General features: G+C 44.1%; 2 protein-coding genes across 2 annotated transcripts; one reads left to right on the forward strand and one right to left on the reverse strand.

The window, feature by feature from the left end:
• The first annotated feature begins 4,634 nt into the window (after positions 1 to 4,634).
• On the forward strand, positions 4,635 to 5,821 carry ARL6IP5 (ADP-ribosylation factor-like 6 interacting protein 5). The gene is made up of 2 exons (XM_010018072.1): positions 4,635 to 4,856; positions 5,162 to 5,821. Exons 1-2 carry the CDS (start codon positions 4,658 to 4,660, stop codon positions 5,332 to 5,334), a joined length of 372 nt encoding a protein of 123 aa, XP_010016374.1. The 5' UTR covers positions 4,635 to 4,657; the 3' UTR covers positions 5,335 to 5,821.
• Positions 5,822 to 9,291: 3,470 nt separating this feature from the next.
• Positions 9,292 to 15,801, reverse strand: LMOD3 (leiomodin 3 (fetal)). Its single transcript, XM_010018073.1, has 3 exons — positions 15,508 to 15,801; positions 12,385 to 13,746; positions 9,292 to 9,318 (listed from the first exon to the last, which is right to left on the reverse strand). The coding sequence occupies exons 1-3, from the start codon at positions 15,799 to 15,801 to the stop codon at positions 9,292 to 9,294; spliced, it is 1,683 nt and encodes a 560-aa protein (XP_010016375.1).
• Positions 15,802 to 17,061: the final 1,260 nt, after the last annotated feature.

A 17,061-nucleotide genomic window follows, 5' to 3' on the forward strand; every position in this document is an offset into this window, starting at 1 on the left:
TAATAAGTGGAATTTGTCCATGCTTTCACCTACTCCAACAAGGCGGCTCTGTCCTGCAGTTCAAACTTAACTACTTAAATTGATGCAGTTTCTTCTAGGCTTTCGTTGCCATGCACTTGCTAAAAATTAGTTTCTAAATCTGACAGTGTTAAAAGGTGGATTTCAGAGTGCTGCATCTAGGCAAGTCTTCATTCTCTTCTGGCATGTCTCCTTTGCAGCCTGAGGTTTGATGTCTCTTACCTTTGCCACTTCTACTCTAAAACACCTTCTGTCCATCTGCACAACCCCTAGCAATGAGCGTGTCTCTTATTTTGTCCCCCGCAACCACTACCTCAGCTGATGTGCTTGTAGCAATTCCCTTGCCAAAACAAAGACCCCAGAGCAACAAAATCCTCAGTTTCTCTAATGCATGATGAAAGATTAAGAATGAGTGAGCAAAACACATTGCTTTAAAACATACATTGCCTAATGATATTAGTACATAACTTCATAAAGATCTGGCTCCTCAAAGCAATGCAAGTGAGCAACAGCAAGTACAGAAGCATTGCTAAACCTGTGAATGCTGAGGGCCACCACCTGGGACAATGTGCCATATGTAGTTTTAGTGCTACTTCTAGTTGCAGCTATAAGCTCAGTGAAGCTACAAGTACGAAGAGAGAGGAGTCAGGACTTTAAAGTTATTTAAATGAATACAAATGAGGAAGGAAGCATTTAAGTTCTCCAACCTGCCCACTGCTCAGAACATGGTGGAGCAAAAGGTCTTCTAAAAGGGAATTTTCATGCTTGTTTGTTATAATGGCCTAATTGAGCTGCTCTGAGTAAAAAGATGATGTTCTCAATGACTGCAAGCCTTCTATTCAGGGCTTTTGTTCAGACTTGCCTAGTCACATGCAAGAGAAACAGATGTGGCAGCAACCGCTGAATAGTCATCCAGAGACAGTCATCTCAAATGGACATGATTTAAGGATGGAACTAGCTTGCTTTTGCTTTTTATGTGGCCTGTCCTATTTCTGGGCTCGTGCTGTAGGAGGCTTCTTGTCTTGCATGAAGGTTGTGTCTTGCCTAGCTCTTTTTTCTCTATGCTACAGCCATATATTCTCCAAATAACTTGCTACCTCTTCTGCTCTAAGGCTGTGCAGAAGTGTGCAGACATGAAATTACCTGACAAAAAGAGGTGATGTGGTAAGTCACTGAAAGCAGGGCTCTTTGGGCTTTCCTGCACCTACCAAATCTAACCCATCTAGTGATACATGTAAGGGCAGAGTCTAGAAATACGAATCCAGTAAAAAAAGGTATCTTAACGTGTTTTACTGGCCAAAGGTAGCTGCCAGTACTTCTTCCCACTCAACTGCGCACCCAGCTGCCAACATCTCTGCTGTCTTCTGGTCCTACTTCCCAAACACAAAGTATCCCGTGGTGCTACTTGGCACAGGATAATGCCCATGTCCCTACAGCCAGGCAGGATGTTTCTTTTATTTATTTTCCTTATCTCTTTACTTTGTATCGAAGCAGATGCTGAAGGAAACCTGAGCTCTGAAGGGCAGCAGGAGTGCAATTGCAAGTTGCCCTCCAGTGTTGCTGGAACTCAATCTAGGCGACAGCTTTTCCTTGCCAGTTTGTCCCAGCTGTGCTGGAGGTCGTAGCATCCTACCAGTGTTGTAGCCTAACACAGAAGGCAATGAAGGAGATCATCCAGCTGGGGTGCTCTGGGCTATTAGAACCCAAAATGCTATTTAATCCTGTCATGCTGACTCCTTTCAGAATCATGAAACCTAGTGGTTTTCTTCTCCAACCCCAAAAATGTTTGCTCCCCCTAAGTCATCTGAGCAATGTAAACTCAAGTTACCACACCATTGCCATGCTAATAGTGCCCTGCATTATGTTTTTAGGGTTTTGAAAGGTCTCAAATCCCTGCTAAAGGGAATTATATTTAGAAAGTATCCTGTAACATACGTAATGGCTGGTCACTTACCTTGTCTCTGCAACTTTGAAAGCCTTCCAGCCTTCTTGCATGAGCATAAATTTGGCATGTTGTGTTCTGATCTCTACATAAATAAAGCCAATAGCGGTGTTGGTGGTTCAACTGTAAGGAGAATTCTGGGCTGCTCTACAGCTCTCTTTTTCCCCAGATGCTGGTATTCTAAAACAACGTGTCCATGATTTTTCCTTGTTTGTCTTCAGCTATTGTGTTATTGAGAGCACTGTGCCAACAGATCTGAGCAAAACTGGATAATGGAAGTTTGCCTTCCCCAAAAATGCCATTGCTGAAGAAGTTTCTATATATGAATTTCTATGAGAATCTTAGTGCTGCGAATTACGCTGTGGGCGAGTCAAGCAGCAAAGGGGAGCTTGGCATATGACACCCTATCCAGTACTGTAATCAACAGTATTGAAGTCTGTGGACACATGGCTGGTAACTTGAATACCAGTTTTTAGTGGCAACTGCTATCCCCATCTGCTTTCGTGTGGCTCTGAATGACTTCATCTGATACTTATGTTCACTGTTTCCTTGTAGCCGTTGGAATGCAGCCCACTTCAGAAAACATGTAATTCAAATAACTTTCCACAGGAAAGTGGGATCTTTTGAATGCATTCTGGGTTTTTGGTTGGTCGTTGGGTTGGTTTTCTTCATATCCCAGTCAGTTATGCAGAACCTGTGTAATACCAGTAAGAAGCATAGAAAAGAGATGTCTTTGGTCTCTTCCTTATAAATACAGAGGAATTACTCTTCACCACCAGTTTCTGAAGTTGTAATGAGAGTAGGGAAAATAAAGCTTTGAGAGTATTTAACAGACACAGGGAGAATGTGGAGTGGAGCTCTGCCTAGCCCTTTGTTGCTTCCAGGTTACCTTGTACATGAATTTTTGGGAAAAAAAATTGGTTGTTGTGAGTTGCCTGGGCAAGTTTGGCCATTTCTGCTTCAAGATAGCAGTGATGTGGAGGTGACTTCTGACTTAAGAATCTCATATGTCCTGTAGTACGTATATAGGCCGGGCACTAGTGTGGTCCAGTCATGAGTCACCCTCCTTCTCCTGCTGCAAAGGAGCACGGATTAAAATGATTTCCTTCCAGAGCAATGCTGTTCACTTTTTCCAGCCTGGAAAATTTAGATTGACAATTCAGAGCTAAATATAATCTGGCTGGTGACAGGGAGTGACTCAGATGCAACAAGCAAGTCTGCCCTATCACCACTTCCAAAAAGCCCTGTTGGCTTTTCAGCATGAGTAGCAGAAGCAGGTGGGGAACTAGTCTGAATTTTAATCTCTTTCTATCCAGTTGTCCTGTCTCCTGTTGGCACAACTGACGTAAAGAATCAAGAGCCAGTCTGTCCTCTCAAATAATGCTTGGGGGTTCTTCCTTCTCCAGGAGAATGCTCTCTGGTGCTGCAGGTAGGGTGTTGGCATACCAGTCTAGCAGCAGATTTCTTCTGCCTGTGCCGGATATGAAGCACAGACCACAGACCAAAGGATCCTTCTCAGCAGTGGTGTGGAGTGGTGACTCATTGTGCCTGTTAGCTTTGGAACAGTAAAGTCTGCAGGAGGAGATCTTGACTACATCTGGCTTTAGCAAGTCAGTGTTATGCTACTGTCATAGTTGTAGCAGCTCAGAGCCCTCAGCTGCTGTGTAATTAAATCAGTACACATATAAGCAAGTAAATCAGAATGCACATGAAATCACATCACTTATTACTGTATAAGTAAATATAATAGAACCTGGACTCTATGTAAACAAACTAAGCAAAGTCATTGCTGAAAGCTTGACTCTCAACAAGCTCTGAATACTTGGGAAGTGGTTTGAGCAGGTGATGTTCTTGCCCTGGCCCAAAAAAGGGACTTGCTGTTTATAGTCCAAAACTGATCTACTCTGTGGCTTGGTTTGCTTGGTAACAATAATAGAACACAAACCTCAGCAGTGACTCTCTTGCCATGCCTGGCTCCACTTTTGTCCCATACTCCAGTTCCTTCTGACTCTAAGGCATGCTTGCTTGTGGCAGGGCTACGTCTGTTGTGCTGATGGTGGTAAGCTCCTGCTGCAGGTTCACAAAATCATTTTGTTTAAGTGTAAACCGATAAGGTTTATTCAGAAATAAGAAATGGTAAAGTAACTTTTTTACTTAATGTTGCCCTACATTTCCCATTGTGCAAACCCAGACAACTTAATATGAAAAACTAACTCATCTCAAGAGCTAGGCTGAGCCTGGTTTTGGTCATGTGTAGGGAGATCAGTTGCTTGGGCAGCTGATTGTTGGCTCCATCTGCTCTTGGGATTTGCTCGGTCTGATAACAAATGAATGTGTTGATTACACTGGTACAAGGGGTCTTGGTGATGATTGCTGCTATTGATGAGGTGCTACAGAAACTCCCATTATCCTGAGCTATGCTCAGGATGAGAACATAAAGACAAACATTATCTAAATTCACTGCGAAGGGTTGCTTGTTCAGTTGCACTTGTTGCTGTGTTTAGCTTCTGCCTAGAACTCAGGCTGGTAAAGGTCTTGACAGCAACAACTGATTTCTTAATGCCTTACTGCCCTAGTAACAGGTTACCAGTGAGCTAGATGTTTGCTATATGGACACAAGTCATGAAGGCTCTGAAATGGGACGCTTTCTTCTATTTTCTTTTTTTTTTCCTCTCCAGATTTCTGAGTCCCCTGAATATGCTTATTGGTGGTACTGTGGTGGTGCTGGTGTTCATGGGGTTTGTGTGGGTATCACACAACAAGGATATCCTCCGCAAGCTGAAGAAGCAGTACCCAACTTCATTTGTAGTGGTCATCATGCTATCTAGCTACTTCTTGATCTCCTACCTGGGAGATGTCATGGTGTTCATGTTTGGGATCACTCTTCCTCTCCTCTGTAAGTATTATTCTCCTCTGGGGGGCTAAGAGGATGTGGTTTGAGCTGTCTCAGTTAAGTCCGCAGAGTCTAAATTGGCTGTTGCCTTCATTATCTCTATTTAAATGACCTCAAAACGAACTTGGGTGGGGAGGGGACACAAAACAGCACAAGCCATCTTTAACGTCATTATTAAATGGGTACCTGTGATTGTTTAAGTGGTCACTGGGACTTCCTCTTCTTCCAGTGCTGTCACGGTGCTGGAGTGCTGCAAGAGCTATGCGTTCCTTGGGCATTAACAATTAATAAGTGTTTCTGTCATGCAGTGATGTTTGTCCATGCTTCTCTGAGGCTCCGGAACATTAAGAACAAGCTGGAGAACAAGATGGAAGGAATAGGCTTGAAGAAGACCCCGATGGGCATCATACTGGATGCTCTAGAACAGCAGGAGGATAGTATCAACAAACTGGCTGACTACATATCTAAAGCAAAAGAGTAAGCAGCTGCAACGTGGCATTTTTACCTGTTGCAGGAGTGTAGTTGCTATTTACTATTGTTCAAGCTTGCTTTCAGTTTGTGTACAAAACAGGAAATGCACGTGGTACAGATTAATAATTGCAGGATACAGGTATTCCAATGTCTTCAGGGCTCCTCTAAGAACATAGAAGCAGCAGTCTTTTTCTATTGTATAGCAAAATGTTCTGGTGTTTACACAAATACATACTAACTTAAAAGCATTTGCTTGTCTCTTCTTCTGGGGGATAGAGGAGGAAGAGATGGAAACCTATGGAATGCAGTCTTTCCAACTGTCTTGTAGCAAATTTGTCTGTTAAAAGTAACACCCCTTCCACCTCAGATCTACAAGATGGCAGTTTAGGCAGTTTTTGCTGGGTACCACCTTCAGGCTGGCGATGCTCAAAGTGAGCTGGAGTGTCATAAGTAGGTCTTTTGCATCCTCCAAATCCCTCACTTGAGTGGTCTGTATTGAGACCACGTTGCTCACTGAACTAGTAGTGTAACGGTGCAGTACTTGTAACAAGAATGGGTTCCTGCCCTCAGCTCACATTCCTCCTTTAGCAGCCGGGAAACAGTCTGAATAGATCTAAGCATGAAGAATATGGCATGTGTCTCTGTCAGTTCCAGTAAAACACACCTCTCGTCTCTCCGAAATCTGGATCTATAGAAGCTGCTCTTCTCTGCAGGAGAGCCAAACCTCCTGACATACCAGCTAAACTATGGCCAGGCATGGGAGGGAAAAAGGCTTCAGATTCGTTGGATGAGCTGGGTTTCTACCCTATTGATGTTTTGAAATACTGCTACTTTAGGACTTACCTTGTTCTACTTTAGTCTGTAGAGGCTGTTCTGTAGATGGAGGTATATGTGTGTTCTCGAGTGTGGGTCATCTTTTTCTTTCTTCTTAACCAGAATGCAAAGATACAAGTAAAACATGAATCTCACCGACTCTCTACTTCTGACACTCTTCAAAGGAATAAACTGGATATCAGGTTTACAAGTAAAAGCAATAAATGTCAAGATATGGTTTTTGAAAACCCATTCCAAATTCATGAATATATTTACCTGTAACAACTACTGAAAGTGGTGGTGGTGGATTCTTTTATATATTTTAACTTAACTGCCAGCTCTGGAAATTATCTTGATAACAGGAACTTACCAACAATGGGGAGGGAAAGTTGTCCAGGTGACACGCCATTTCAAATGATCTCGCATTTCTCTTTTCTATCAATCAGAGTCATTAATTTAACAAAGAAAACCAGGATCCTTAAAGTTGAAGCTTTTCTGTAACTTACCATACTGTTTTCATAGTGAACTGTGTGGAAATCTGAACGTGTCATTCCATTTAAGTGTTAAAGTGATCAGTATTTATTGAACATGTCTGTATATTCCAGCTGAAGAATCAATGGCCTGTTCCTCACTTGTAGCGCATGGTCTTTGTTATTTGAAAACTGTTTCCACACTTCAAGAACGTAGTAGCCTGACTTCATCATTACTGTAGAATTTTAAAAACTACACAGTTATGAAGAAAAATAAATTCTAATGGTGATTACTGAGTGTGTTTATTTCAGGTTGGGAAAAGTGGTTGGAAGCTTGAGCTTGTCTCTGTTGCAGTGGTCGGTGGAACTCCATAGAGTGCTGGTGGGAGATCTGTCACCCTGCAGCTTGTGCTGCAAGCCTGTGCTTGTGGTTGAGCTGCTGGCTTTGAGTGCTCTGTATCTGTATTAACTCCGTTGAGGCATGAGGTACCCCTGAGCTGCAGAAAGATTATGGCCTTGCTCTTGCATCCTTGTGCAGGCTGCTTGACAGAGGTGGAGTACTTCAGGCATTTGTTTGTGCTGTTTCAGTCTCTTACACAACTCTGCTTCACTTAACTGGGATTTTATATTGCTTTTAATTACCTGAGAGGGATTTCTGCTTCTAGGATTACTGGGAGCTGTGCCTGGAGCAGTACTGCTGCAGTCAGACTAACACTGTGATCTCTCTATCTGGCTGCCTCCCGCCTCCTGTGATCACTCAAGAAGCTGCTCAGTGGGAGAACATGGATCAGAGCAGGGCTTCCTGTCTGTACCCTGGTAATACGTGTCAGCTTCTGCAGCACGGCTGCTTTGGCTGCTTCTGGGTGTAGCAGTCATCTGGACCTGGCAGATTGAGTTGGAGATTGTGTTCTAGTTTCCTTTGTACTTCCTTTCCCAACTGCTGGAGTCTCAGCCTGTCCTTGAAACCAGTATGGAGATAAGCATGCTCAAAGTGCTTTCTGGCAGAGCTGCTTTTTGCACTTGTCATTTGCTGCTGTGCTCCATGTGAGGGCTTGGTTAGAAGTACCAAATTCCTTCCCTTCCTACTTTTATCCTTTACAAAACCAGAGGGCTGTATGAAATGGGTGCAGTGAAAATGTTACTTCCTTTTCTATGTCTCTGCCATGCAGAAATAGCTCTCTCCTTCCCCTTAGGTGATACTTAAAAACCACCAGCTATGTCTTAGGCAATACATCAGCCAGTTTCCCAAGCCTGGAGCATTACGGTTGCAAATGGAAGCAGAGCTGAGAAAGAGCTTTACAAAGTGGGAAGATGGAGATTTGAAAGAGACCAGGTGATAGATGCACAAAGGACAAGGATAAAGGAAAACCTGAACTACCTTGGATTCAAAGAGGTCTTGGGTATTGCTGGTATTACAGGACTAGTATAACAAATTGGGAAGGGGAAGCAGGGTGGGACTGGGATTGCTGAGAGTTACAGGCAGGAGCTAGGAGAAACTCACCTGAAGGAAATCCTGCCAGGACTTCAAAGCTGTGCCTTTTAGCAAGTGTATCAGCCACAGGAATGCAGGGGAGCTGCATGTTAGCAAAGGGAAAGGCTTTGTTCTTTCCCTCTGCCTTATAGCTTTAAAAAAAAACTAAACCACCCCAAAACATCTCATCTCTTGTGGATGTGACTTACCTGTAGCTGCTTTACAAATAAGGCTTGTGGCAAAAAAAATCTGGTGAAATGTGATTAAAAAAGGGGAGGAAAAACAAATCACAAAAGCATTAAGGAAAAAAACTAAGTTGTGTACATGAAGGTTTAATCCCAATTCATCCAGCCCTGTTAGGGGTGAGATGTGCTATTCACACTCCATAGGAGGAATGATGAGTTTCTTGCACCCCTGGCAAAGAGAGGTGAGGCTCATCCTCCTGCCATGAGAAAGGTGTGGAGAGAGACCTCAAGTGGGATTTCAGTGCGCTCCAAGGCAGCTGTAATTAAGGAATATATCATGGCTAGAGGTGAATCGTGGAGAGTGAAGATTACAGCTCTCAAAGCAGAGCGCAGCATCACCTTTTACATGCTGATCAGGTACAATGCCAACGAGACTATGTTCTGAAATAGAGGTAGCTTGAGGTTTTTGATGTACCAGAGCAGTCGTTCTGTTCTGTGTCTTGTTAGCCATGGAAGTGCTGCACACATCTTACAGAGAGCTTTATTTCATTCCTGTTTCCTTAGCCTAAAAAATGGAGCTGTATACATGGAAACCAAATACATTTCTCATGGACAAGGGAATAATAAAGGAGCATGTGTGTGAAAAGAAAGATAAGATAAAGCAGACAGCATATTCCTGCAGAATCTGGCAGCAGAAGGACAACGAGGAAGCAAAACAGTTCGCTGACAATCTAGAAAGACAAGGTTATTGATGCCTCTGAGAAAATACTCCCACAACAAACTGGAGCCTCAAATCCACATGAGACAGATGGCACTGGGATTGTTTGATACCTGATGGAAATGCTTAGCACTGACTTTTCCCATGCCAGCCGTTTTCAGCACGCTTAGAAAAGTATGTATCACAAGCTTTGTTCCCAAAGAGTCATATATGCCACCTGGGTTCTGCAGAAAACATCTGCTGAAACAGTTGTAAGCAAAACTTGAATAGTCTGTATTCCAGTTTGTTTTCTTCAGGGCAGTCTGGTCTCTCACTCCAGCTGCTTTGGCAATGGCACCTGGACAAAGACAACAGTAAATATTAGGAGGAGGAAATGTATCAGTCTTATTTCCCAAGCCAGATTAGTTTAATAAAAACCTCCAGAAACTGTAAAAAGATCAAAATATAACAGCTAGGAGCTCCAAGGAGCTCTGTTTGGGAATTTCTTTTGTTTGTAATTCCCCACTTGCTATGTGCAACACTTGATGCCCAGTAAATCAGTTTGCAAGTGATGTGTCCCACCACAGAGTGAACAAACACCCAGCTTTGCTCAAGCAGTAAAACCCCTTTTTAGAGATGAAGCTGAGGATATCGAGGCAAATAAGGAGTTACCAAGATCATGCAGGCAGGTGAGAATAATACCCTAATGCCCCAAATCCAAGCCATGTGGCACAATGACAGGGGACCAGAAAGAAAACAAACCCCACAAGTGACCAAACAAAATCCAACCCCAAATACATGTCCATTGCGCTTTATCTTTCCTTGGCTTCTGATAGCAGTTGTTCTCTGGCCCATTTGGGACGGACCATCAGTTGATCCCTCCACCCCAAACCCCACAGCCCTCATTCATAAAAACCTCCTGAGGATTTAGTGGGACACAGCTGGGGTTCACTATTGCTCCCTGGCACATGGCAGCAGGCAGGTTTCTTAATCATTGCTGTATAAAATGAGGGCTGTGCCCAGCAGAGCACCAGCACCGTCATCCTCCATCTTCCTGTGGGGGGGGAAGCAGCAGATCCTGTGGCCATGAAGAACCAACCTGCCATCACACAGTCTTGGCACACACAGATAAACCACAGAATCACAGAATGGTTTGGGTTGGAAGGATCATAAGATCATCTAGTTCCAACCCCTTGCCATGGGCAGGGGTGCCTCATTCTAGACCATGTTGCCCAAGGCTCTGTCCAGCCTGGCCTTGAACACTGCCAGAGATGGAGCACTTACCACTTCTTTGGGCATCCCGGTCCAGTGCCTCACCAGCCTCACAGTAAAGAACTTCCTCCTTATATCTAACCTAAACTTCCCCTGTTTTCCCCATCACCCCTTGTCCTATCGCTACAGTCCCTGATGAGTCCATGACCTTTACAAGAGCAAGTCTTGTTGGCTAAGACTGAAATGCAAAATCTAGACTGGCCTAGAAAGGACAGAAATACCCTGAGGAGAGGCCCTGGCTGCAGCTGAGTTGGACTGACCAGTAAAACCACAACCCCAAAACTTGGCTTGGCAGAAGAATAGTCACATTAAACATGGACCAGAGTCAGAGGTCACTGCAGCACCTACCCCTGTCAAAATTTCAGGACAAGCTATGCTCTCTGGAATCACTGAGGGGATAGTTATTTCTATGTAGGTATAGATGAAAGCAAAATATAGCCCACTATATTAAAATGTCAATATTAAACAGAATATGAATTACAATGTACTACTGACCATTTTTAATTGCAAAGAACTTTCTGTCCTCTTCCTGTAGCCTTAGCAACACAAACAGATGCATCAAAACCACTAGATACAAATACATCACTTGGCTTTTAGTATGTCATAGAATCATAGAATAGTTAGGGTTGGAAAGGACCTTAAGATCATCTAGTTCCAAACCCCTGCCATGGGCAGGGACACTTCACATTAGACCATGTCACCCAAGGCTTCATCCAGCCTGGCCTTGAACACTGCCAGGGGTGGAGCATTTATCACTTCTTTGGGCAACCTGTTCGAGTGCTTTGCCGTAGGAAACAGAACATTTAAGGAAAGCAAAAGTTACAATCAGTATTTGGAGAGGTGGCCAATGTATTTGGTACCCAAGTAGGAGCATCACCAAAAGGCAGTTATCACAATTAGAGACTTGGATTCTCAAAGCCATGATGATGTTGAGCTCACATTTGCTCGAGTTATGACTGCTGAGCACTTTGAGTGGCAAAGATTGGCTTGAAAAGAAACACAAAAAAATCCTGTGGTACTTTCTTCTTACAACCTTGCTGCATCTTCTCTGCTAATGGATCTAACTTCTTTTTTCCTATTAGCACTAGAATTGTGCAGTTGATTTAAACAGAGGGTCACTAAAATAACACACTCCTTGTTACTGGGTGAGGCAGGAGGTAGCAAGTCCGCAGGCTGTGTGGCTACGCTACACTAGATTTCAGATCCTTTCCAGATACAATTTGTACCTTTTGCCAGCAAAGAGTACTTTAGAGGACCAACTATTTTACCTGAAATGTTTTTAGGCATCTGTAAAAATGTGTTAAATGTTCAGGCAGCTGAGAAAAAGCATCTTTTACTTATCCTATTGTTAGAACTTAAAATATAAGGCTCAAACATGTGGAAAACTGTTGTAGCAAGGGTTTTTGTATTATCACTGTTACAGAACGTAACTCTACAGAATGAAAATAACTTTAAAAATATATGAAACTCCCCCTTACATGAAAAGTTTTAATGTCATTTAAACCAGACCAACTGAAGGCAGTCCCAGACCATGACTGTACCAGACCCTTCCCACTTCCCGCAGCCTTGGCCTGGTTTGCAGCGGTATGGAAGGAGAGTGGTCGCTGGTAAATTATGTAGCTGCCAGTGTTTCTGTTCACCCTTCATCAAATGGGACAAGTGATGGTGGTTTCCTGTGTGTAAAGTGAGGGCTAAAGAAAAATACTGCTACTGAAAAGAGAAACATGGGGTTTATGGGGGACTGAGAATGGACTAATACGGAAAATAATACCTGATGCTCTCTTGAAACAAACATCTTGCAGTAGCACTTGCCTATCATAACTAATAGGCTATCATTAGTATGCTAACGGTGAGTTTCTGTGGTTCTATTTACCTCCTGAGTGAATGTCCTTTCTTTTACCTTCATGGATGCGAAGAGGGACGTGCAAGGCTGCAGCCTCAGCTCTTGCTGTCATTTCTCTGTGCAAGCCATACCTTTGCGCTGCCAGGGGAAACTGCACCCAGGAATGGCAGCCTGATGCAGAAGGATGATGACACACAGCGCATGGGTACATTTGCACACCCCACTGAATGGCCAACGTGTCAAACAGCAGCTCTGGAGCACAGTAGGTGACCACAACTCCCTCCATCACCACCATCACCAAGCACTTACCGGTTTAAGATAAGCGACGTTGCTCTGACGAATGTCGTTTAGTAGCTGATCTCTTGGGGTTATTTCGACCAGGGGAGGTGGCCTTCTCCTGGGGACTGGCTTAAGTGTTTTGATGACGTCTTTGAGGTTGGTTTTCTCGGTGGGTTCCACGTAGTCAGGCACAGCGGGTTTGCGCTGAATCTTCTTCAGCTTGACCACTCTGAATTCAACAGGCTTCTCCCTGCTCGGCTGCTCGGGGGCCGGCTGCCTTGCGCTCTCCTGCCTTTTGCTCAGAGACATAGCCATAGGGTCAGATGGTTTTGGGGCTTGCGGGGGTTCATGCATCCTCAGCTGGGGCAGCGGTCCCCCCAGCATCTCCCACATGCCAGGAGGCAACCCAAGTCCATTTTCCAGCATCGCTATCAACTCCTTCTGCTCTTTCATTTGCTGCTGCCTTTGCTCTTCTTGCCTCTTTTGCCTCTGCTTGTCCAGGTTTCTGCTGAGCAGGTTGGTCACCACCATCCTGGGCCCCGGCAGTTCGAAGTGATACCCCATTTTAAGGAGGGTGGCGTTGGCTTTCAGCAGCCTGGCGATCTCCATTTCTGCCTGGTGGCCCAGCATGCCCCGCTGGTTGTGAAAGCGGAGCTCCGTCAGCGTCTCATTGTACTGGAGGCATCTCATGATGGCAACGATCCCTTTGCCAGAGATGAAATTGGAATCGATGTTCAGCGTGGTGATGCTCCTGTTCTCCCGCAGCATGTTGGCCAGCGCAAAAGCCACGTTGTCATCGGCCCCCACGTTGGCCAAGCTGAATGTTTTTATGTTCTTATTCTTTTTCATGGCATTGACGAAGTCTATCAGCATTTCTTTGGGGATGTTTTCTATGTTGTTCAGGTTGAGCTCTTTCATGTCTGGGTTATTTTTTCGGACTTTCTCCAGACTCTCTTCTAAATTGGTTTGGTTTCCTGAAGGCCTGGCACTTATCTTCATGAAGCTCGTATCCAGTGCTAACTTTTGGGGGATGTTTAGTTTTGATATCTTCTTTTCATTTGGCTTTTCTGTGCCTTCTCCTGATTCTGTACCTGGTTTCTTACTTATCTGATTACTGTGACGGTTCTCACTGGTGTAAGTCTCCTTTGTTTCTAGTTCAGTCTCATCTTCGTCTTCCTCCTCGTCTTCATCATCATCATCATCTTCCTCTTCTTCTTCATCCTCCTCCTCCTCTTTTCTCTCCTCATCACTCCCATCCTTCTTTGTCTCCCAAGATTGTGTTCCTGAGTTGGACAAGTGCTCGTTTTTGTAATGTCTCTCTTTTCCCTCTGCTCCTGGCACCCTCCTGCCGCTGCCTCCGTCCTTTTCTTCCACCTCCTCCGCACCACTTCTCTAGGGATACAAAACCCCACAGCTGAAATAATTGAACACAGCTTCTTTACATTAACCTTCTGCTCAAATAAACACGTAGTGGCTGGATTTAGATACCTCTATGACCATACATTATGGAATAATCCTCAAGTGTCATTGCCTGTAATTCAGGGCTGTGCTGGCTTGCTTGGGAGTGCAGGAATGATTGCTGTTAAAGTGGCTGCAAACCACTTTCTCATCTTTGCCTGTAATATTAAATCCTGACAATTAAAACCTGCACATATTTAATGCTATATTAAGATGGTCCTTGAACCCTTCTGGGGGGTAAGAGTCTCTCATCTAAAGTGTCTTTCTGGATTTTGTGTAATTTTTATTGTTTCCTTGTCAAGAGAAAGTTTATGTCATATGCCACAAACCACTGGAAATCAGTGTTAACCACTGACTGTTTGCTCAGCCCCAGGAGGAGCAAAGAGAGCACATTGTAATGACAGTGAAGTCATCCACCACATGAGAAAACAAGGCTGCCTGCTCTAGTACCTGCCAGAGCATCACAGCTAAGGAAGCACATCACTGCAGAGAAAGCAAAATATTAGCTAAGTTTTGAGTCCAGAGATAGGAAACTGGACCCCGCACACAGCTCCTGTAAGGCAGTGGGGCTTCCAGCAACAAAATAACACCAGTTGCAAACTTCCCCCATCCCCAGAGACCCTCCTAGCTGAGATTTCTTTTCAAGCATCTTTTTGCAAGTGGCTCCTCTGTCACTGAGAAATGCCAATAAAGCACTAATACAGATCAAGATATCTTGTAAGAGATTTGCACTGCTTCAGGCAGGGCTTGTGCTTCACCAAAAGTCAGGCAAAAAGGTCACAGGTCACTCCTGCCCTCAGGGCTGTGGTTCCTACTTGCTGTGGCAGTGGATGGGTTTATTATGGGGATCATTTAACCAGCTCAAACACAGCAGGCAGCTCTACACTCTCATTCCAGACTTTACCCCAAAAGTGTTAAAAATATTGTCTCTTCGAGGGTAAAAGAGTGTTGCAGGAGGGGAAAAAACCTTTAGATTTCCTGTCTTGTCCAAAGACAGCCCACGAAACCTGGCCTGGGAAGTCCATGATGTGCTGTGCAATAGCAAAACTAGTAGTGTTTAAAAAGAAAATGAATCGGTTACCTCAAATTCACTTAGGTTTAGGGATGGATACGTTTCATCTGGCCAAGCTTCCATCCTATAAACCTATTTTTAAGTGAGGCCCTCATCCTGAAAAACATCTAAGTGTGACCTTAGAACTTTATTTCAAAGTCATAGGGATAGTAGAATAAATTTAAGCACTGTGTTGAAAAGGGTTGGACTAACTCATGGAGCTAAAATACAGCGTTCTGGGGTTTTGTCCACTAGGACATTAAATTCTGTCAATTAATTAGTTTAATACATATGATTAATGTAGTCTTCTATGGAAAAGCAACATGGTGCTGCTCCGTACACACAGTTGCATCCTCCAAACTTGATTTTATGACAATTTCGCAGTGGTTTGCTTTGCTGAAACAGAATTAAGATTTCCTTATATTAAAAAGCTTAAGTAAACACTCATGAAAAGCAATTAAAAAATTACTAACCCTGATGTCAGCCCCAGCTGGATGCTGACAGGTTTGAGGCTTTTAGGATTAATTTCAATTTGTACTGTACCTTACATAAGGGATGGAAGCAGAGGCAGGTTAAGGTATTAAAACTATAAATCAGATCCCACAGCAAATGCATAATAAATGTTAGTGATTTTTGTTTGTTACCTCAGAGGGCAAGAGGGTGACAGGAACTCTCTCATCCTCAAGCATGCGTCTGGATGCCTTCTGCCAGTACAGGTAGTCAACCAGGGACCTGTGGTCGAAGCTCCCCGTTGGGGGTTTCTCCGTCTGATCCCTCTGTATCATCCCAATTGGGACTTCAGGGTCTGGGGCCATGACTTCCATCTCACACTGCAGCTCCTTTAGCTCCTCGGGGGACAGGTTTGCCAGGATTTCATCTTCATCTAGGTCCTCAGTACACACTTCTTCATCATCAGAGTTTTGCCTGAGTGCAGACATGTTCGTTCTTCCCTCCTTTCTCTATTACTTGTTAAACCTGAAGAGAAAGATCGATTTTAAAGGATATTTTTCTTTTTCCCCCTCACTAGCAGTAGTTCATTTGGTTAAATCAACAACTTCATGCTTTGGTCATGAGCTGTGGCAGCTCTCAGTCTCTGTGTGGGAGACAGACCGTGCAGCTAAGTCTATATTAAGCTGCACTTGGCTGGATGAAGGGAATTTATGGCAATGCTCCATTTTCAGCAACCTGTCAGCTGTGCAAACACTTCTGACATTTCAGTGCAGCTGGTGAGTCCCCCATTGAGTAAGGCAGGGGATGGCCATTTTCTAGAGGATTCCTGGGGCACTGCACCTTTGAGTGCCTCATCCTGCACTTGGATTGCTGTAGAAGGGTGGAGCGACGTTAATGGTACCTATGAGATGTGCAGCTGAAATCCTGAACCATGGGAAGAATCAGCAAAAGGTCTTTGTGTCCGTCATGTCTCACACATCTCAAAAGGGACTGCAGGCTCTTCACTGCCTTTAGGCAGGTCTAGCCCTGGCTGAATACTGCCGATAGTTTTGGTATGATGCTCCAATGCCAGGTCCTGGTTAAGGTAAAACCCTCCAAGGTGGAAAAAGGGAGCTGAACAGTCAGTATAACACACACACCTTGTACTTCAGGACAGGGGCCCATGTGGGGATGGAAACCAGCCTTCTGAACCAACCTGGGCGACCCTAGGCAGCATTTCCCCATGGATTTCCTACAGCACATCCGTGTCCTGCTCCCATCCAGTCTGCCCAGAGGCAATGCCAGTACCCTGTTTCCTGGCTGCTCTGTCTCTGTCATGGACATTATTTGCACTGTCAACAGATCTTGGCTGACAGTTCATCTCAGGTTCATCCTTTTCCTACTTTTTATCATCGTTTTACAGAATCAATAAGCAACTACAAAGATTTACTTTGTTGATATTTGTAGAACTGATGTAACTATAGGTGACCTGAAAGCCATTTCTTCGTTAAGTATCCATTCCACCCAAGAAGTATGTCCTTTTTCGTTCAGAGTATTTTATTGGCTTCTAAATCTATACATCAATCCAGAAAGCCAAATCTCCACTGTGCTCATGGCTGCTTTGTAAAAGCAGAGTAGCTCATGGCTGCTTTGTAAAAGCAGAGTAGCAGGGACAGGTAATTTTTCCACCGCAGTGGAGTTTCAGTACACCACAGCTTGGACTGCTCATTGCATCGGGAAGATTTCCTCTTATAAGTTCAAGTATTCTT

The sequence above is a fragment of the Nestor notabilis genome, unplaced genomic scaffold (assembly GCF_000696875.1).
Source record: "Nestor notabilis isolate BGI_N333 unplaced genomic scaffold, ASM69687v1 scaffold4947, whole genome shotgun sequence".
Lineage (NCBI taxonomy): Eukaryota > Metazoa > Chordata > Aves > Psittaciformes > Psittacidae > Nestor > Nestor notabilis.

Excerpts from the sequence above, each read along its gene's own strand:
- ARL6IP5 (XM_010018072.1), top strand. The coding sequence starts at position 4,658 with ATGCTTATTGGTGGTACTGTGGTGGTGCTGGTGTTCATGGGGTTTGTG. Across the intron at positions 4,857-5,161 it reads GATCACTCTTCCTCTCCTCT|TGATGTTTGTCCATGCTTCT; the intron begins GTAAGTATTATT and ends TCTGTCATGCAG.
- LMOD3 (XM_010018073.1), bottom strand. The coding sequence starts at position 15,801 with ATGTCTGCACTCAGGCAAAACTCTGATGATGAAGAAGTGTGTACTGAG. Across the intron at positions 13,747-15,507 it reads TCACCCTCTTGCCCTCTGAG|AGAAGTGGTGCGGAGGAGGT; the intron begins GTAACAAACAAA and ends TTGTATCCCTAG. Across the intron at positions 9,319-12,384 it reads ACGTCGCTTATCTTAAACCG|GTGCCATTGCCAAAGCAGCT; the intron begins GTAAGTGCTTGG and ends GTCTTTGTCCAG.